Source organism: Myxine glutinosa, chromosome 1 (assembly GCF_964187855.1).
Source record: "Myxine glutinosa chromosome 1, kmMyxGlut1.1, whole genome shotgun sequence".
Classification (NCBI taxonomy): domain Eukaryota; kingdom Metazoa; phylum Chordata; class Myxini; order Myxiniformes; family Myxinidae; genus Myxine; species Myxine glutinosa.
Window position 1 is genome coordinate 49,955,116 of NC_136261.1, and position 22,714 is coordinate 49,977,829.

Sequence of the window (22,714 nt, forward strand, 5' to 3'; positions counted from 1 at the left end):
CTGGTTATACAGACCATACACCTTTCCTCATTCAATTTAACTATCTGCTTACAAATGAATTTCACAAAGAAGGACATATAGTTAATATGCGAACAGATAAATGGGAGTATGATATGCCTGATTTAGGGTATAATTGGTCTTTTTCAATAAACTTAGAAGACCTACATGATTTTAATCAGTCTCGTAAAGAAGAATATTATCCGCTTGGTGAGGATAAGGAGTTATGTGGAAGTACAATTAGCAAACAACAAATACATGATTTCAATTTTAGAAAATTATGTGACAGCAAAACAATCGTTTATATGACAAAGAAGGAAGGTAATGAGATAAATATAGAAGGACCGAGGAATACAAACCGATTTGGTAGTGGGAAGATGGGGTGGTATTACCTGTCATAATATTAATCTCACATATATTTGATACATAAATGGCAGGAAGAAGAATACAAGAGAATTATAATTTTTGTATTCAGGGATACCTACAAGAAAAGGGTGATCGGTTTTACATACTTTATGAATCGGAACATATTGTTACGGAACCGGAGTACGGCACTCCCCTTAGGGGGGGGGGGGGGTTAATCCCCCCTTCTATTTTCACTGGCCGTCTCCGCTCCTGACGCTACACAGCTACCTCCGGAAAGGCAGGTGTGCAGCCCCGTTCATACCGCGGACAGATGTTAATTGCCGAGCGGTTTTAGCAACCGCGGCACGAACTATTAACAAGGACTAGACCCGATCCTGAACGTTGGCCAAATCGTGCCACAGGTGTCCAATGAGGGAAATCACAAAGACGACCGAATGTGAAGAAGAAGCACGAAGGTAGGAAATACAAATATGATTTATTTACTAATTACTATTTACACAATCAAACGAAACCAAGGAGAATGGAAAGATAAGAAAATAAAGGCAGAAAGAGGGATGGACCAGAAGGACACAGTGCAACGCTAGCTTACCTATTGCAGTCTTTCTTGAAAACCCAGGACAGAACAAACAAAGACAGACTCACACGAATGGGGAAATGCAGGTTGGATTGGCTGGAGGGAGAAGAAAGTGGGACCACAGGGCTGGAGGGATGACGATCGATCCCGTATAGGACGGCAGGGTTGATGCGAGCGGCTGACTCTCCGCGCTCGGGTCCACACAGCAAGGTTTGCTTGAAGCAGCACGTCAGAGCTGCACGCGGCTGGGGGCTGTTTAAATCAGCATCCCTCCTCTCGCTCGTACCTCTCGCAAGCGCCTTCCTCCTCAGAACCCAACTCGGTCAATGCCCCTCCTTCACTGAACTGCTCCGTGCGCCCTCCTCACTCATCTCTCGTGTCAAGGCTTGCGCGTCCGCTTATATTGCGCCTAGGGCGATCAAGCCGCCGGCCTCAAGAACACGCCCATCGGTCCGCTCGCCTTGGCTGGCCTTGATTGGTGGGCACGGGCTCTTCCTGACTCCGCCCATGATGACGAGGGGTGGGCCACGCCTTTCTTCCCCAGCTTGACCACGTGCGTAATGGAGTCTTGCGGCGAAAACCGCAACCCCAAAGCAGCAGCGGCGAACGCAGTTGGAAATAGCTGACAAAAGGGGAATTGGAAAGGAATCTACCTTCTTTGAATTCGGTGCAATGGAGTGGCAATTAATGGGAAACACAGCCTTAAACTACATAGAATAAGGAGATAACTACTGAAAAAGGAAATCTATGATTTGCTACGTGATTGTATATGGAATAACTAAGGGGACGACCTTGACCTCCATACACAAACTGGAGGGTGATATTTCCACAAGCTTCATTACACTTACAACGATAATAAAAAAAACACAACACAATTCTCAAATCCACAACACTGCACCCTCCTCCTCTTAGGCACATCCCGGGCCTATTAAACTTTTACCTTTAGTGTGGCACGTAGGTGTAGTTCCCTCTACATTTAACCTGACCCTGCGTGTGACAGTTTTAAAACACAAATAAATATGTCCTGCTGCTGCATTGCACCCTGCCTAACAGATTTACGCCCACAGCTAACCGAATTGCGGAATGGTTTTCAAACTACAACATGAACAACGGGGAAGCATTATTTGCAGTTGACGCTACTTGTATTTACAAAACCAACCCAGGACCTGTGATTGTTCTTTTGGGGGGGAGACAGCCTGCCCTGCATCGACACACCATAAAGCACCAAAAAAACGCACCAAAACACCATAAAGCACCAGAGGCACCAACCAGTGCACAGTCATTGCAGTTCACAATAAAAAATTAACCAAACAAACCCCTGGTGCTGGTCTTCCTCTTCGGCTCCCTCTGCTGGCTGTTGTCGTTCTTGATGTTGTCTTTCTTCATGTGCTTCTTGCTGGCGGCCGATTTGGACATAATAAAACAAGCACAGAACGTGTCAATTTTTTATTTATGGCCCACAGGGGAAATGAGTGGTTCTATGAGTGGTTCTATGAGTGGTTCACCTGTGTGCCACAGGTGCCATGCTACCAAGGTCCGCCAGCAAGATCTCGGGCCATCATGGCCGGTTCCAGCAGAGGGGCCATGCCCCAACCCGTGGGGTCAATGAGTGGTGCTCAGCCACAGACATGTGGTCCATAAGTGGTGCATTGATGCAGGCAGCTGTGGTTGCGAGAGCTCGGGCACACCATGGCGGACTCCCGCACGCTCCCCTCGGTGCCCAGAGAGCACAGTCCTCGGATGGGAGACAGGGGAAAAGAAGACAGGTGAGTGAGGGGTAAGGGCGCAAGGGTACACATCAAACAAGGCAATGCAGGATGAGGTGCGTACGGAGAGCGAAGTGAGAAAGCTCGTCTCTACCGTACGCCCCCCACTTGTGACCTACACTACCCCCCCCCCCTTGCCCGTCCCCGTATTTACAAAAACCTACACATTTACAAATTCGTCAATAATGTCTCGTCTTCCCCATATTTCCCCTGCACCAAATTCGTCACCACAATCCCTCTAATCCAAAATTTGCCATCACCCAAATTCATCATCAATCCTCATAAGGAGGGAGAGATGGACCATCAAAGCACAATGTCTCAACCACGTCATGATGCGTCTCACAATCCAAACATTTGCTCAAAACCAATAAAAACAACATGGTATGGTGTGGAGTCTTGTTACCTCAGGTGAGTGGATGTAGATGGTGCGAGGAGATTCTTAATCCTAACTATCCTCTAAACGACTTTAATACACTTTACACTACCCGGGGTCTTTCCCCTGCCAATCCATTGGCAATCTTACTCTATGCGGTTTTAAGAACCAAATTCCCATTGACCAAACTGTGGTGCTTCCTCAATTTGGGGTCTCACTCCCCCAATTCAACTCCCTGTGCCTTTGCACAATTTCAGGACTGGGACGTGTGGCTCTCCCAGCAGGTCTACCCACCTGCACACCTCCACCACTGTAGTTGCCTCCGAGCTTACCTGCTCCTCACCCTAACCTATCTACCTGGGGAAGGCCCTCTGGCGCTCTCCCCACTCGGTGCCTTCTATGGCACTGGGCTACCCGGGTCCGTCCTCCGGATCCTCGGGCCCCATCCCCAACTCTACCGGCTCCCAGAGCCCACTTGCGGCCTCACCTGGCCGACATCCTAACAGTGGTGGAGTGCTCAACCAACTACACACACTAACAGGCCACACGCCCAGTCATTTCCACGACACTAATGCACCCATCCAAACACCATTCTTCCACCACGCACCACAGATGCCAATATCCAACCACAATTTACCTATACCCTCTACCTAACTCTTAAACTACCCGCCCCGGGTATTCGTGATGGGGTCCATCCTCCCCATACGCACCTTCGCACCATCCACTCCACTCCACAGTTTCCACCATACTCCCTCCACACCATCCATTCCATACTCCATATATTCCATACCAGCTATTCCACACAACCATGCTCACCTGGATTTGCACACCTGTGCCATCATTCGTGCACCTGGTGCTTCCTGCACCCTCCTTCCTCCAGGACCATTCGCTGAACACAACACACAATCACTCACTCACCCATACACTGCTCCATACACCTCCACGCTCAATACAACTCACAATCACCTCACTCTTTTCACAATACACTTCTGAATACACTTTTACACACACACACGGCATCATCTTATCTACCTACTCCCCTCTGAAACTTGCGCTTCCCAGTCGCCCCTTACATTATTGCGCTCCCTCGTGTTATAATCCAACTACCCTCTCTATGTCCCCACTACCTGTCCAATGTCGCTACTTACCTCTACAGTTACCTATGGTCAATCTCTAGGTCCCTACACATTATCCAAACCCTCCCTCGGCTAGTTTTCACTGCCAAACCCCATAACTAGTGCTCCTTTTCCCCCGCTGTGAGGGATAGCAGAGTTGCCATCCCATCACATCGGGTATCTTCCACTATCAATTTGGCCCAACCAATTTCAGCCAATCAAATTTTGCCAATCACTTCTGCTAATCCTATTCACTATTCCCAAAATTTCGAATCCAAAACACTATCATCTTCATCATCACAGTCCACTATATCTGAGCCTCGGTGCATCATGACTTCATTAAAACTCGGCTTCGCAAAGCCGAGCAATGAATTCGGGTGGTTTGGTCGCCTGCAGGTTGAATCCGTCCGGCATTCGGTTCAGGGGAGGCGGTTTGGTCGGGCCGAGATTCCACGCACCATCTCGGCGCGGCACCTTCCGGTCCCCGGCCCGATGGCTCAATCTCGCCCGGTCGGATCCCCGACCCCGCAAGGGGGCACCGTTCCGATCCCTCCTACCTGCTCCTGAACCGGACCGGTCGCCTTGCCCGACAAGGCCCGGACTCGACCGTGCAAGGTGGAGCCAGGCCCGAATCGGCCACGACGCTTCGAAGAGAAGCGACGCAACACCGACCCGCGCCGGGCCTCGCATCCAACAAAGCGCACCGCGCACGCTATCCGTCGCCCTAACCGCTGCCCCGTTCAACGTCGATGCTTCACTCGCATACGCGACCCGTCTCACACTCACAAAACCTGGCGTCTCGGCGCCTCCAGTGCATCCCACACACTCCGTCCATTCCACCACCGCACTCCCTGTTACACACCACACCTCTCGCGCACCCTCCCCGTCCGCACACTTCCTTAACACACCTCGCGCACTGTCTTGCGCACTCTCCCTCGGTGCGTACTCCGTACCACTCACCATGGGCGTGCACTCTCGCATCCACCCACTCACGCGCTTCAATGGGCTCTCACACACCCGCGCCGCAACCAACTCAGGTGTGCTTCCTCGCACACTCTCAACTATTCCAAGCGTGCATTCTCGCATCCGCTCCTCCACCAACTCACTCTCCGGGTCACTCTCACCCTCGCACGTACACTCCGACGTGCATTCAAGCTCGCACTCGGTTTCACACTCGCGCTTCGTAACACGCTCACTCTACGACGCACACTTTTTCCTCGTACGCATGCCATTTCCACTTACACAGCGCCCAACGGACCTTCCACAAACACCCGCGTTACGCTGGGATCCCAAGCGCGCGAAAATCCTTTTCGCGCCAAACATCCGTCTACAAAATCTCCCCGCACAATACACAGCACAACTCATCTGGGGGATCCTCTTCTCCATGCGCACCTGCAAATCTTTATAAGGATTAAGCACAGCATCACAATGCGAATTCAGACTTTGTACATTTTCCATCTTTTCCTTCAATTCCTGGGCTACCTCCATCGTCTTTTCAATTTTAACTATACCCATTTTTTCTTTGTTCACCTCGGCGACCGTTAGCTTTAATAAAATTTTCTCTCCTACCTCAGCGGTCGCCGGCTTTTCCATACCTTGGGTCGCGATCTCTACCCCCGTCATTTTACCCGCACTTTGCTCCGCTTCGCTCAACCAGCGCTTCTCGCCCCGCTTTACCCCGTCGAGCACCCTTGGGACCTTCTCGCTCAACCTGCGGTCAACCTCCCTCTCGGCTTCCCTCATCTCATATGCGGCTTGCCCCCTCGCCAACCCCTCATTAATTTCTTTGGCTTGGCCAATTATGCCCTCCAGTTTATCCCCTAATCTGCTTCCGAATCCCTCAAATTTGCTTCCGAGTCCCTCCAATTTGCTTCCCAAGTTATTGGTGTTGGCCCTTACTTCTTCCCTCATTGGCATTGCATCCATCTTTTCCACCTCCTTACTCAATCCCCCGAATTTGGTTTTCCAATCATTTCCCATTGGCTCTCTATCGGCCTTCATTTCTGCCCGTGATTTGTCCCCCTTTATTCTATTACAACACCCTTCAATTAGATTTCCCATTTTTCAAGACCGCCATTCTCCCGTTTCATTTCCGCCATGATTTGGACCATGAAGGCTTGCATTTGGACTACCCCCATTGGTGCAGCGGGCGCAGCTGCCGCAGCCACGTGCGAGCCGCCATTTTGTGCCTCTGCACCCACGTGCGCGAGGGCGCCATCTTGCGCACCTGACACCTCCGCAACCACCTCACCATTTCTCTCCTCCTCCATTTCTCCCACCTCCTCCATGGGGTCCTGGGTTACCCCTAACCCCTCTTCTACTTCCCCCACCGGTATCCGGTCGCCTTGACCATCCATGGCGCGATTTTTAATTTAGATGTTATAAATTTAATTTTGGCCGCTCTAAATTTTGAGCGCGCTAATCGCGCTTCAGGTCCGACTCCGACACTCCTGACACCAATTGTTGCAGAACCGGAGTACGGCACTCCCCTTGGGGGGGGGGGGGGTTAATCCCCCCTTCTATTTTCACTGGCCGTCTCCGCTCCTGACGCTACACAGCTACCTCCGGAAAGGCAGGTGTGCAACCCCGTTCATACCGCGGACAGATGTTAATTGCCGAGCGGTTTTAGCAACCGCGGCACGAACTATTAACAAGGACTAGACCCGATCCTGAAAGTTGGCCAAATCGTGCCACAGGTGTCCAATGAGGGAAATCACAAAGACGACCGAATGTGAAGAAGAAGCACGAAGGTAGGAAATACAAATATGATTTATTTACTAATTAATATTTACACAATCAAACGAAACCAAGGAGAATGGAAAGATAAGAAAATAAAGGCAGAAAGAGGGACGGACCAGAAGGACACAGTGCAACGCTAGCTTACCTATTGCAGTCTTTCTTGAAAACCCAGGACAGAACAAACAAAGACAGACTCACACGAATGGGGAAATGCAGGTTGGATTGGCTGAAGGGAGAAGAAAGTGGGACCACAGGGCTGGAGGGATGACGATCGATCCCGTACAGGACGGCAGGGTTGATGCGAGTGGCCGACTCTCCGCGCTCGGGTCCACACAGCAAGGTTTGCTTGAAGCAGCACGTCAGAGCTGCACACGGCTGGGGGCTGTTTAAATCAGCGTCCCTCCTCTCGCTCGTACCTCTCGCAAGCGCCTTCCTCCTCAGAACCCAACTCGGTCAATGCCCCTACTTCACTGAACTGCTCCGTGCGCCCTCCTCACTCATCTCTCGTGTCAAGGCTTGCGCGTCCGCTTATATTGCGCCTGGGGCGATCAAGCCACCGGCCTCCAGAACACGCCCATCGGTCCGCTCGCCTCGGCCTTGATTGGTGGGCACGGGCTCTTCCTGACTCCGCCCATGATGACGAGGGGCGGGCCACGCCTTTCTTCCCCAGCTTGACCGCGTGCGTAATGGAGTCTTGCGGCGAAAACCGCAACCCCAAAGCAGCAGTGGCGAACGCAGTTGGAAATAGCTGACAAAAGGGGAATTGGAAAGGAATCTACCTTCTTTGAATTCGGTGCAATGGAGTGGCAATTAATGGGAAACACAGCCTTAAACTACATAGAATAAGGAGATAACTACTGAAAAAGGAAATCTATGATTTGCTACGTGATTGTATATGGAATAACTAAGGGGACGACCTTGACCTCCATACACAAACTGGAGGGTGATATTTACACAAGCTTCATTACACTTACAACGATAATAAAAAAAAACACAACACAATTCTCAAATCCACAACAATATATATGGGAATTTTGTAATTAAGAACTGGTCTTGTACTGATATTGCTAAACTCACAAATGGAGACCTGATTAAAATATAAAATAAAAATGAACTTCTGAAAGTTATGAAACATAAAACTCTTTTAGAAATCATCAACAAATCTTATTGGTATCCTATTATGAGAAAAATAATTACAAATGCAAGGATATCTCAAAATCCAGATGAATATATTGCTGCGGTTTTGAGATTGGCACATTGAAGTCATTAAAAGTTAAAGGTTTGCCCCACATAGTTAGTCACACGAGCAACATATAGGCCCATTTGTAGTATAGTTATGTCTTAGTATGTGTAAGAATAGGCCATTTCCCCTCTTAGTACCTGCGTTGTGTAAAGACAGGAGAATAGGCCCCTAATCATTTTGCTCCAACCTCCATTCTACCTCAATGGGCGCAATCCATCCCGCGTCCCACTTGGCTGTCCCCGAGTCGAGTTAACATGAGGTAGGCCTCGGAAAGTGAAGGAGGGGAGCGGGGTCGGGGTGAGCGGACGGTAAGAGCCGCCAGCCAATCAGAGCTCGAGCGGCATGGTGTGAGAGGGCGTGGTGAAGAGAGTCTGGTGAGTTCCAGAAGGTTCGCGGGGCGGGTCTATATAAGTCCATACGAAAAGCCCTCGAAAGGACTTGCAGAGAGGGAGCTTGAGGACTTACAAGCAGGACTTGAACAGGACTTGCAGAGGACTTGGAGAGGGTAAGCGCGTTGTAAAGGAGGACTTACAAGCAGGACATGACTTGCAACAATGGCGCGAGAGGACTGTGCCAGAGAATTTGCATCACTCGCCATTGTTGAACTTTGACCCTCGCAAAAGAACGTGCGCACCAGGGGATAGAGGAAGAGGCGTTGGCCGTACATGTATGCGGGCGCAGCCAGACATGCCGGTAACTCAGATAGCGCATTTCGGCCACACCTAGTGAACGCGGCCATAATCGCGAGTGAATAACCGCCAGTCGCACCAAAGTCCACCCTCTACCGTGCGCCCCGAGATAACCTGATTGTTCACACGACATGCTACGAGCTCCTGCCTTCTCCTGCCTCCATCTCCACGGGACGTGCTGGGGACCGGAGAGAGCTGCACGAGAGCCATCCCTGGACGCGGAGCTGGTGAACATCATCCTGCTCATCTGCAATCCCCGTGTGAGTGTGTGTGTGTGAGACGGGCCCGTTTGTCCAGGGGTATGAAGTATAAGACTGTTTAAGGATTTCCCTGTGTCTCTTCGTCCTGGCTGTAAATACGTGCAATATTAATTAAACATCTTTGTTCTTCCTTTCCTTTCCAATTCGATCACCTTTGTGATTTCTCCATTGGCTAAGTGTGGTACGAATAGAACCGCTTGAATCGGGTTCCACCATCTATAACGGCGCGGATCACGTGTGCGCAACCGCTCGGCGTATCACCAACACACGTGGTTCGTGCGAGGCTTATTTCCTCGCTTCAGGGCAGCGCTAGTACTTAGGTAACAGCGAATTTGGTCCTGAAACCCTATTTAGCGCTGTCCGGAAGGGATGTAATAGGTCTCGGGTCGCGCCAGGTCAGTCAAGACAAGGGGACTAATCCCCCCTTGGTAAGGGGAGAAGGCTGGCGGCAGATCCGCAACAATATTATGTACTAGCTTGGTTCGGCTCGCTACGCTCGCCTCACCACGCGTTGTTACAGAGTTGCGCACTTATTTTAGCTGCGGATAATGACTGTACCTGAGTTGCTGTGTTATCACATGATTTACACCAATCATAATACAAACAATTTTTTGGCACAAATGTATTTGTAGTGTTTGTGATATTACATTTTTATAAGCAATTGAGGTTGAAAAAATATATAAAAAATAAAAACAAGAACCCCTCAGCACATACATACATGAGGGGTAGGTGCAGACTGGAAGTTTGGGACGAATACACCTCACCACCACGTAATTCAAAACACCTCACCACCACGTAATTCAAAACACCTCACCACCACTTAATTCAAAACACCTCACCACAATGTAATTCAAAACACCTCACCACCACATAATTTAAAACACACCACCACCAAGTAATTCAAAACACCTCACCACCACATAATTCAAAACACCTCACCACCACATAATTTAAAACACCTCACCACCATGTAATTCAAAACACCTCACCACCACATAATTCAAAACACCTCACCACCACGTAATTTAAAACACCTCACCTTCACCACCAAGTAATTTAAAACACCTCACCACCACGTAATTCAAAACATCTCACCACCACATGATTCAAAACACCTCACCAACAACATTATTAAAAACACTTCACAACCACAGAAACAAAAGTTAGAGGGAGTAGTTCAGTGACAACACAGACACTGTCCACACATGTAGATATATAGATGGATGACTGTACCTGAGTTGCTGTTTTGTCATGGTTTACACCAATCATAATACAATTATTTTGCACAATGTATTTGTAATACACTTGATATTACATTTTATAAACAATTGAAGTTTAAAAAAAAAAAATCAAAAAATATTTCAAAAAAAACAAAAAACTTTTTCAAACATTTTCTTTGGAAAATACCCTTCGGACATACCCACAGGAGAGGTAGGTGCATACCAAAAGTTTGGTAGGATTTCACAAAAGTTTGAGGGAGTAGTTCAGTGACAAGACAAGACAGACTGCACAGATATATATATATATATATATATATATAGATAATATTCTATGGGGTTCAAACTCAAGGGTAGCAGGGGATGAGGAAGGAGTTGAAGAAGAGAGAGAGAAAAGATAGGAGGAAAGAGAGAAGGAAGAGAGTGTGAAAAAGGAGAGGGAAAAAAGAGAGGAGAGGGAGAAAAGGGTGAAGGAGTAGTGGAAGAAAATATTGAGGGTATTACTGCAAATAAATCAAGCTCAACGCACTGACGAGGAAAATAAAGAAGTGAAAAGTCTGGTGGACAAAATATTAGCTTCAGGGGGGGGAGATTTAAACGAGAAAGTGGGGATGAAGAAGAAGGAAAAGATTATGCGGTTGATGATGTTGGAGTTATTGACTTTAGTTAGTTTTTATTTGTAAATAAATGGAGGAGAGAGTGAAGGCATTCCTAAGGATTCTTTATGTTTTAAAAACAAAGATAGAAATGTATATGTTGAAAACCAAAAAGGTTTTCATTCTCTGTAGGAATTTGATACAAAATCCAACGTTGAGAGAGAAAGTTGATAGGTTTATTGTGAAAAAATTGATAAGTGCTAAATTGAAGCTTGCTCTTGGTTATTCGCCCTCAAAAAACTATTAAGCTCCAATGATGTCATCAAGACTGAGGAGCTTAAGGCTAATGAATTACATAAACCTATAATCACAAAGTTTAAAAGAAGGAAGGTTTATTCTAAAGGCACCGACCACATCTGGTCCGCTGATTTAATTGAATTAAATAATGATAAGGGATACTGTTATTTGCTAAATAATGCTTTAAATAAATAAATAATGTATAAATAATACATTATTTATATAATAAATAATAATAATAAATAAATAAATAAATAAAATAAATAATGCTTTAACCGTTATTGATTTGAGGAGTAGATATGCCTGGGTTGTTCCTTTAAAAAACAAAAGGGGTGATACTCTTATGTTAGCTTTCAGTGGAATATTTAGTAAAAGCAAAAGGAAACCAAAGAAGTTTATGGACTGATGAGGGAACAGAGTTCCATAACAAAATATTTATAAAATTTCTCAAAGATAATGGCATTAAATTATACAGCACCTTTAATGAAGGAAAGGCAGTTGTTATTGAGCGTTTTAATCGTACTTTGAAAGAGAGATTATATAAAAAATTCACACAACTCCGTTCTCAACAATGGGTACCTATAATTCACGACATTATAGATAACTAGGGCATGCCCGTACTATATATATATATCTAAAATTATATCCCCCCCCTCTATTTACATGAAATGGTTTGGTCCAAAGCGAACGGCTTGCGAGTGGTGACAATCCCCCCCCTCTATTTACATGAAATGGTTCGGTCCAAAGCGAACGGCTTCCGGAGTTTGGTAAAGAAATCGCCATCGCGTACACAAACGCGCAGGAAAGCGAATGAATCGCAAATTCGTTTTTATTAGTTTTAAAACATCGTTTAACGCCAACATAGCGCCAACATAGTTTGCAAACGTGAAATAAATGAATACGCTCTCAAATGTGCCATCCGAGGCAGAGTGTGTCCGCCACGTTCGGCACACGCGATCGTTCGCTGCTCTCTGATTGGTTGAATCGTTTTTTGGACATAGCTCGGTAAGTAATTGTCCGATTAATATGAAACCTTGAAAAGGCACATCCTCGGGTCCCCAGCAATATACCTGGCAAGTTAAAAGTATATCGGACCCGTGGTTGTCGAGAAACAGCGGTCACAGACAAACGTACAAACGTACAGACAGAGATTACTGGAATTATAGATAGATTACAATATTACAGTTCATTCATCAACAAAATCAAAACCATCGGAAACATTTACAAAATTAGAATATGAAAAGGAGATTAATTTGAGAAAGCCCAAGTTCAAAGTTGGTGATATTGTAAGAATATACAGATGGAAAAGCCATTTTGAGAAAGGTTATGCAAAGAGATGGACTAATGAATTATTTAAAATCGTTGATGTAATGGATAGTCCCTTGGACTTACAAATTATATGATTTAAATGGAGAAGAAATCTTGGGATCATTTCATTCACAGGAATTACAAAAGAAAAAGATAATGAAGAATTAAAAAAAATTTGGAAAAACATTTCGGGGGGGGGGGGGGGGGGAATTGGAAAAAAAAAATTCAAAAAGATTTTCAACATAATTTTTGGAAAAAAAATTGGGAAATAAATTTTTGGAAAAAAAAGGTTCAAATACTTAATATCCCTCAAGGATCAATATGAATTTGGATCTGTGCCATGAACTGATTATTATTTTAAGCGAAAAAGTATCTAAATTACGACGAGATTTTTAGTTTAAATAAAATTTTACCATATAAATATTGTGAATACAACGTATTGCTATTGTGAATACTCTATACTCTATTAAAATAAAAAAACTCTGATTAAGCATTTAAGGGACACAAAACCCTAAATAAGGGTTTTTGAGTTTGGAACTCCAGGACCAAAATCAATAGCTGAGGTGGTTGAGATGGTTAAACCTCTTGTTGAAACACTTGTAAAAGACACATTGACTGAGATGACTACTTTAAAGTTTCACATGGGAGTAAAAATGGGTATGGCAAAAGATGGTGTCGAAGAAACTCCCTGCATGAGAACAGACCCTCACTTCATCACATCATTCCAAGATTTCTTATCATCAGGTGTTTGTGGTAAACTTGTAAAACAGGAGCAGGATGTAGATAATACTGTGGTGGGTAGTGGATATAGTATTAGCAAAATCATTTTCTTAGATATACACATACTGAAATCAGACCCTCTCAAAGCTTCTTCTTACATTGATTTACGGAGGGTTATAAAACTTTAATAAGTGGTTGTTAATATTCAAAACAAAGATAATAAATGTTTCCTATGGTCTGTTCTCGCTCACCTACATCCCCCACATTCAAAACCAGAGTATCACATTATAATAAATATGAGAATACGTTAAATGCTAAAGGTTTAAAGCTTCCTCTGTCATTGATTGATATTCTAAAATTTGAGAAAATGAATAATCTATCTGTTAATGTTTATGGACTAACAAAAACAAACAAAGTTCAGACTTTAAAAATTTCTGATAACTATAAAAATGATGAAACTCATATTGACCTTCTTTGTTTTAGTTTAGAAGAAAATTCACATTATGCTTACATCAAAAATTTGTCTCGATTGACTACTTCTCAAACGTGTAATCCAGCTAATAAAACATACCCCTGTAGGCGTTGTCTTAACTTCTTTCATACGAAAGAAAGATTAAACCAACATTCAAAATACTGCAGTGATCATAAATCCACTGTAATTAATATGCCAAAAGTAGGTTCAAACATATAATTTAAAGATTTCAACAAGACTATAAAACATCCATTCGTGATATATGCTGACTTTGAAAGTATCCTTGAAAAAATAGACACTGCTTCTCCAGACCCGAAAGGGTCTTACACAAATAAATATCAAAAACATACTCCTTGTGGTTTCTGTTATCTATCTATAATTCCAGTAATCTCTGTACGTTTGTACGTTTGTACGTCTGTTTGTCTGTGACCGCTGTTTCTCGACAACCACGGGTCCGATATACTTTTAACTTGCCAGGTATATTGCTGGGGACCCGAGGATGTGCCTTTTCAAGGTTTCATATTAATCGGACAATTACTTACCGAGCTATGTCCAAAAAACGATTCAACCAATCAGAGAGCAGCGAACGATCGCGTGTGCCGAACGTGGAGGACACACTCTGCCTCGGATGGCACATTTGAGAGCGTATTCATTTATTTCACGTTTGCAAACTATGTTGGCGTTAAACTACGTTTTAAAACTAATAAAACCGAATTTGCGATTCATTCGCTTTCCTGCGCGTTTGTGCACGCGATGGCGATTTCTTTACCAAACTCCGGAAGCCGTTCGCTTTGGACCAAACCATTGCATGTAAATAGAGGGGGGGGATTGTCACCGTACTCGCAAGCCGTTCGCTTTGGACCAAACCATTTCATGTAAATAGAGGGGGGGGATATAATTTTAGATATAGATATAGTACGGGCAATGCCCTAGTTATATCAAATCATCCGTTGGTGATGAATACAACAAGTTTGAGGAGTATAGAGGAGGAGATGCCCCAGAGGAGTTTGTGAAACGACTAGAAAAAGACTGTGTTCGATTAACCAAGATAATGAGAGAAACCAATAATCCAATGTCCTCAACAAAAGAAGAAGAGACATTTAATGAATTTTTTATTAATGAATATTATTAATAACAATGAATATTATTAATGAATGAAAATTAATGGAATCTATTTATTAATGAATTTTCAAAGACATCTGGAGACATTTCAGCAATCCCTAACACGGATCAGAAATACATTTAATTCACAAAAACAATACATACATCTCCGATAACTCATATCAGGTTTCTTGATACATTTAAATTTATGGCAAGTCCATGATCTAACTTGGTATCAAATATTAAAAACTTTCCGAGTCTTTCAGAGTATTTCATAAATCAAGAAGAGATTGAACTCTCATCACAAAAGGGTATATATCCTCATGATTATATGGATTCATTTGAGAGATTTGAACAAACACAGCTTCCCTCAAAATAAAATTTCTACAACGAGTTAAATAAAAGTCATATATCTGATGAAGATTATACTCGAGCACAAAATGTTTGGAAAAAGTTTAATATAAAGAACCTTGGAGAGTATCACGATTTGTATCTTAAAACTGATGTCTTTCTATTGGCTGATGTATTTGAAACTTTTAGAACCGTTAAAAATTCTTATGGATTAGACCCTGCTCACTATTACACTGCTACTGGTTTAGCTTGGAGTGACACTACTGGTTTAGCTTAAAAATGACAAAACAGGCTTTGGATTTAATCAGTGATGTGGATATGCTTTTGATGATAGAAAAGGCGAAAAGAGGAGGAATATCACAAGTCTGTTCGAGTAGATATGCTAAAGCCAACAACAAATATCTTTCTAATTATGATGCTACAAAAGATAGCTCTTATTTGATGTATTATGATGCTAACAATTTGTATGGATGGGCTATGTCTCAAGCCCTACCTTATGGAGAACTTAGGTGGGTTAAAGAGAAAGTTTATGAAAAGGTTTTACAGGATATCGTTATCTCTACACAAAAATAATTGGATAAAGCTAAAATTAGATATTATTTTGAGGTTGATTTGAAATATCCTGAAGAACTTCATAAGAAACATTAAAATCTGCCTTATGCTCCTGATAAAGAAAGACCAAGAAAAGAATGGTAAAGCGATTATCAACAATCATTTAATACAAAAGGTAAATCAACAGAAAAATTACGTACTACATTATATAAAAGGAAATTACAGACTTGGCATTTAATATGGAATATTTTTTTTTTCTTGACTTGGATTTACTTTCTGAACTCGGTATATCAATCTGGTGAGTTTCTTTTACGCTTCGGTGATTTCTTTGTTAAAAGAACCATGTCACTGATTGTCTGTCGCAGCAAGAAGTCAATAACAGGATTATATCACAGGTGGCGTGACAAAATGTACGGACAGGTACATTTGACGATTGGCTTCACAGTCGGGTATACAATGGTTGTTGCGTTCTGTATTAGTGGAAAACAACTGCTGCACGTCTACAAAAGTTATTGCCGCTTCCCCTGGAGATGGTCCGTCAACTCGACAATGCTGTTTGTCATTTAGTGGTGGCTTTACGAAATTCCAGCATGAAACAGCGTGCTGTTGCTCGGCAGTATGGCATCACTCAAGGTCAGGTGTCAAAGATCCTGAAACGAAATGCTCAGAGGGGTGTCCCTACTCCAATACCGAGGTCAGGACGTCCCCGCAGAACCACAAGGAGGGGTGATCACCAGCTGCACCGGTTAGTCCGCAATGGCCGTACCAAGTCAGCTAATCGGCTTAGGGCTGAGTGGCAGCAATTGACAAATGTGCCTGTATCCAGAAGGCCAGTCCTCAGAAAGTAATTTTAGTAAGTAAAGTAAAAAACTAGAGGAAAGTCCTCACCTGCAATTTTAAATATTCGTACAAATATAATCTGTGGCACCAGGTGTGGGTTAGGTTTTATTGATTTTCTTGCATACAAGTTGAATTCTCCCTTCTCTCTACTCATGTCTGATGATTTTGCTTGGACTGTTCCAAACTGTTCATGTCATCCATGTTTGCCCCCATATTCATGACAAATAAACCTTTAAAAAGGTAAGAAACGTCTTCCAGGTATCTGCCTCCCATGCACGTGCCACCAATTTCAGCCCATTTGGGTGAACGTGGGAATGAATAGGGTACTTGGGCAAATGGGAAGGTGGTTAGTGGATTTCGGGAAGGGTGGAAATAGATTTGAGGATATACGATCAAATAAAAGGGAGAGGAGGATGTACGAGGAATCTTTACTGCAACGCAAACCAAACTTTATAACACAGAGTAACAAACTTTCCAGCTGGAGTGAAAATGGAATAGTTTTCCCCCACAAACTGGAAACAACTTTCCTGTCACCATAAAAAATGTGACTGAAAGAAAATTAATCAAGTGACATTTCGAAGCATAATACAGCACTTCCTGTTAAGTTACACAAACCTGGATCAACAAGAGGAGAAGTGCTGCTGGATTCTTGTGTTGATGCGTCGTTTGACTCTTCAATCGGAACAGAAGATTTCCAAACGTTTTGAGGCACATCCTTTGGGAAATTAGCAGCTTCTTCCAGATCACCTTTACCTGCACACAACTCGACATTTAACCAAATGCTGCACAAAGAAGGTAGAAATGCAAACTACACTTACTCAAGTTTAGTTTACAACTCAGAGCTTGATTTAGGTTTAAATAAAATTTAAGAATTGAATATTCCCTTTTGAATACAGAAGTTGTTGAAAGAAAAGAACAATTTTCACATTTTGCAAGTTTATCGAGCAATGGGTTGTTGTTTGTTTTTGAATGAAAATTTGACAAAGAAATCGTTCAGATTGGTCAATCAAGGATTTCCATGATATGACTAATTATAGATTTTCTATGATATAAAGCATGGGAATTTTTGGGTTTTTTTGTATACAAGATCGAGGCTCATGTAAGAGCTAACATCAATCACAAAAAATCAAATGGACACACAAAACATCCAATAAAGGGAGTGGGAGACGGGATGGGGAGAGAGAGGGAAGCACACAAGTACAACAGCAGAGAACAAGGACGTCGGAACAGGGATAACTTAAATGTGCCGTTAAACACAGAACACTTTGGGAAACTTTCAAAGTATTTCTTGGCAAGCAGAGATGTATAAAAAAGCAACATACGAGACTTGGGTCTTGATCCATCATCCTGACAGCGGAGGCTGCAGACATCACTGAACCCGATTCCACAGAACCCAGAAACGTTTTCCAGCTGCACATTTTGGGATCTGACAAACTTTTGGGAGAAACTTGAAAGTTCCCGAATAACATTCTCCAAGTTGACGAACAGACTTCCCAACAGAGAAGAACCTGCAATCTGGACATCTTGTGGCTTTAAAAAAGAATTCATAAACTTACATAAGTCAGCATACATTGCAAATTGAAGTTTCTCTTTGGCGAGAGAGAGGAGCTCGGTTCGCAATGCATCTGACTCTGTACAAGCTCGAATAACCTTCTGATTCTCAATTCCAAGCTTATCGACCACTGCTTGGGCTGTTTCTGCTCTCAGGCCTTGTGACTGGAGCCATTCCAAGAAGTGGTCCATTTCACCGATGAACTGCCAGGGATACAATTCTCATGTTCATAGAGTCAAAACATACATGCCATTTCATTAATTACTTCATTCATTCATTTCAAGCACGCCATTTCACTTTGTTAAAAGTGACATTTTCCTCAATCAGTTTTAAAAAAACATAATTTGTGAGCTATAATTTTATCCAATCAATCATACCAGCAGTTTCCAAGTAAGGGAGTGGAAGGGATAGGGGGGTGGAGGGGATAAGGGAGTGGAGGGGAAAAGGGGAGAGAAAGGGAGAAGGGAGAAGAGAGGGAGAAGGGATGAGAGTAGAGAGAGAGAAGAGAGGGAGAAGAGAGGGAGTAGAGAGGGAGAAGAGAGGGAGAAGAGAGGGAGAAGAGAGGGAGAAGAGAGGGAGAAGAGAGGGAGAAGAGACAGGGAAGAGAGGGAAGAAAGGAGGGAAGAAAGGAGGGAAGAAAGGAGGGAAGAAAGGAGGGAAGAAAGGAGGGAAGAAAGGAGGGAAGAAAGGAGGGAAGAAAGGAGGGAAGAAAGGAGGGAAGAAAGGAGGGAAGAAAGGAGGGAAGAAAGGAGGGAAGAAAGAAGGGAAGATAGGGGAGGGGTGAGGGGGAGGGAAGAGAGAAGTGAAGGAAGGGGAAAGGGGTGGGGGAGAAGAGAAAGGAGGGGAAGGGGCGGGGAGAGAGAGAGGGGTAGGCGAGAGGGTGGGGAGGGAGTGGAGAGAAGGCATGGGTTGAGGGGGGAGGGGAAGGGAAGGCAGCATGAGGGGCGGGGGAGCAAGGGGAGAGTGGGGGAAGAGAAGGGAAGGGGGAGAATGAGGGAAAATGAAGGGGAGAATGAGGGGTGGGGAGAATGAGGGGTGGGGAGAATGGGGGGAGGTGGTGCAGTTTGAGTTTTAATTTATCCTTTCAAAACACTCAAACTTTTTTTGTAAAATAATTAATGATTGAATGGGGTCAGGAACCGCACTCAAGTCCTTACAAAGCCGCAGGTTGCAAATCCTTGCCATCGTTGATGGCTCATCAGCCAATTGACGTCAGATGAAGAAATGAAGCCACAGATCGGCCATTTTCCACGACCATGCAAGGTGCATGAGAATAATTACCTTTCGTTCACTTGTTGTTCAATTGTCGACTTGGCACGAAGGTTGGAGTTCACACAACCCCTTCTATTGACCAATAAGTGAAGGGGTGAACACCAGAACCCTTTCCAGCATATCGCGCTCTTCGGAGTGCAACTCGCCTTTCACACCGTCCCTCTCTTCTGATCCTGCGATGGATCGGGACCGAGAGAGGCGAGGAAATAACCACCGGAAGAGCATGCACACAAAACCAAGAGCCAAGTAGAGTTGGTTACAAGAGAAGGTGTATTGAACAGTGCACCGGAAGAGGAAGTACCGTAAGTCACGAGTACAATAAAGTCAACAAAAGCACAAAATTATATCAGTAAAAAATATACGAGTTATTGTTTCACAGAATTATTGGTGACAGCAAAGTCCCATTAATAATTCAGCGGTTGATGTCCCCTTTCTTCTAAAAAGAAGCATGATGGTAATTACAAACTGGATTAACACTTCTACATCACGACGTAAACCGATATGCCTCTGCCCACATTGTATCATCATAAAACTTGTACTAAGTTCGCTTGAAATCCCTTCAGCTGTTCACAAGTTATCACATTTTTACCTGACATGACCTCTGAACTTTGACCTCGGGACCCCAAAATCTCATCAGTTAATCTTTACATCATTATCCATATGTGCAGCAAGTTTGAATTGGATCACTTCAGCCATTCTCAAGTTATAGACATGTTACAGAATTTGACCTTTAACCTCTTGACGCCAATATATAATCACTTCATTTCACACAAGAGAACCAAATTTGGTCAGAATCCCATCAATAGTTCAAAAGTTATCGTGGTGACAGCATTTTTACCAAACATGACCTCAGACCGTTGGCCTTTGACCTCGTAACCCCAAAACCCAATCAGTTAATCTTTACCTCATTATACACACCTGCACCAAGTTTGACAAAGATCCCTTCAGCCGTTCTCAAGTAATCGCGGAAACGAAAACCTATATTTGTATCGACATTGTCGATGGAGGCATCATAAAAAGGACAGCGATCTACCAATGCCCCATACATACTACACATCATAGCGGGGTGGTGGCTTGGCAAAAACGGCCAGAATGTGAACGCTGACCAGTGGAAATGTTATTGTTTGGAGAGTCAGTCATAAAATCCAGTGGTGGAAGGTTGTGGCTCGCTGACTTATCTGGCGCGATCAACCGTAAACATTGAGGTGACCCCAGTGGAAGAGTTGTTTGGGCAATTCAGTGGTTGTCATCAGGCGATGGCTTCAGATGACGGGGGTTCCGGTGTAGCATTGTTTCCAACTCGGTAGTTACATTGCATGAGCGGGGTTCCGGGCACATATACGTCACAGTTACTGGTAACCATTGTGCAGTGTTGCTGTCCTAGACATGGACAGTAGGTTGGTCCATATTTTTTCACTTTTATAAGTTTAAGGTCTGATGGAACACACACATGGGACACACACACATGGGACACACACACATGGGACACACACACATGGGACACACACACACATGGGACACACACACACCATTCAGACTTGTACTTGTGATCCGTTTTTAAAATCACGTTTTAATCATCACACGTTATCGGATGACGAGGCAAAACAGCACACCAAGATACTAAAGACAAGACACCAGGACTAACGGGCTGCGCATGCGCAATAGCGATGATGCATGCCTACAACACATACCAACAACAGTAACGAAATTAACTATATAATGCCATCTTACTCTAATTCACCAAATGTCCGTCCGTTCAAAGGTACAGCAAAAACGACTCAACCGATCGCAACGATATTTTGGGTGGGTATTCCTGGGACCCCTGGGAGTAAAATAGGCTATATTGTTTTTCCAGATTTTCCAATTTTCCAGTTTTTCCAAACATGATGGAAAAATATTTATCGATGTGAACAGCGATGTGGCTTTTGTTGAAATTCTACAAATACTGTTTATTCTACGTACCAGGAGAGAGTATATCGACTCCTGACGAACTCTTCCTCTATAAACGTACGGCTCCAAAGTAACATGGCAACGTGTGCAAAGCGACTGAGAAAGACATGTGGCGGCCGCTTCCGTTTTGCAGATTTCAATCTTTTTTTCAAAGTGGGCGCTAGGTCCTGTTTATATTTTGATGATTTGCATTTGATATGATTCAACGGATGTTTATATGAATCGTTTAAAAGGGCGGGCACTGTTGCTCGAACATCGTAATTCGAAGGAGATCTCGGACATACATGTTTGGGATGAATGAAAAGCTCCACGTGTGCACATCCCACAAATTGTCCATGTGGAGGCCTTGCTGTTCCACCCACAGGAGGATGTACGTTACTTGCTCCTCTGGGCTCATCCCAGCGAGAGGTTCCCCGAGTACGAGTTCAGCATTCTGATTAAAGCAGCAAATGCAGAGAACACGTTTGGGGCCCGAAAGTCCATTCCAGGTGGTTCAATGTCTCCTTTCCCCAAATCAGACCCGAAGCACGCAGGGGTTGAGGGATCGTCCATGAAAATGTGCTCTCACCTGGTCGGGATGGTTTAAAAGTTGAACACCGCAACCTCCATGTGATAGATCAGGACCGAGCGAGATGAAGCAACAACCACGGGAAGAGCACGAACACAAACACCCACGAGTCACGTGCAGTTGGTTGAAAAAGGAAGTGCATCGAACAATACACCAGAAGAGAAATTACCACAAGTCATGACAACAATAAACTCACCAAAAGCACCAATAATATGAGTAAATAATATACGAGTTATCGTGACACTGAAGGAGCTGGGGCTCCCACGTCGATCGGAAGAATGGACGCGACAAAAAGCTGGAATTCATCCGAGTTGCTTTAATCGAACCAAACACTCAGGCACTCTGAAAAGCCCGTTTATCGGGCAGCAATATATATACATATTATCCAGGAGCGTTTGCCCAGGAAAGGCGAGAGGGGGCGTGGCCCAGCGTCCTGGCTGCGGCCTGGCAAGTTGAGGGCGGGCCTGCCCGGGCGTCCTGGACGAGCCCGGCATGGTGATCGCTCCGCGTCCTTGATAGGTGCAAGGCGATTGTGAAAACCCAGCGGTAGCCGCTACACACGTCCCCCCAGAATCGACTTGCACTGGCAGGGTCAATTTGAGGGGGGTCCTGATGACCCGGCCGAAGCGACCCCTGGCGGGTCGTGGGAGGGGGTCCGGTGTGGTGGTGGGCGGTCGAGTGGGGGGCACCGTGGACGGGGGGCGGCCTCGCCGCGGCGGAAGGGCCACCCGTGGTGGGTGGTCGACGTCCACGTGCGCCGGCTTGAGGCGGTCCACCGCAATCCGGTCCGACCTGC

At 44.5% G+C, this 22,714-nt stretch overlaps 1 protein-coding gene across 1 annotated transcript in view; it reads right to left on the bottom strand.

Annotated features, from left to right (window-relative positions):
• The window catches only part of LOC137423625 (uncharacterized), a 50,046-nt gene extending 28,004 nt beyond the window's left edge, over positions 1-22,042 (bottom strand). Inside the window, exons 1-3 of the mRNA XM_078771465.1 lie at positions 21,919-22,042; positions 17,899-18,331; positions 17,192-17,329 (exon numbers count right to left, since the gene is read on the bottom strand). Of these exons, the coding sequence (XP_078627591.1) occupies positions 17,192-17,329; positions 17,899-18,319 (559 nt within the window). The 5' untranslated portion in view covers positions 18,320-18,331; positions 21,919-22,042. The remainder of the gene's footprint in view (positions 1-17,191; positions 17,330-17,898; positions 18,332-21,918) is intronic.
• Positions 22,043-22,714: the final 672 nt, after the last annotated feature.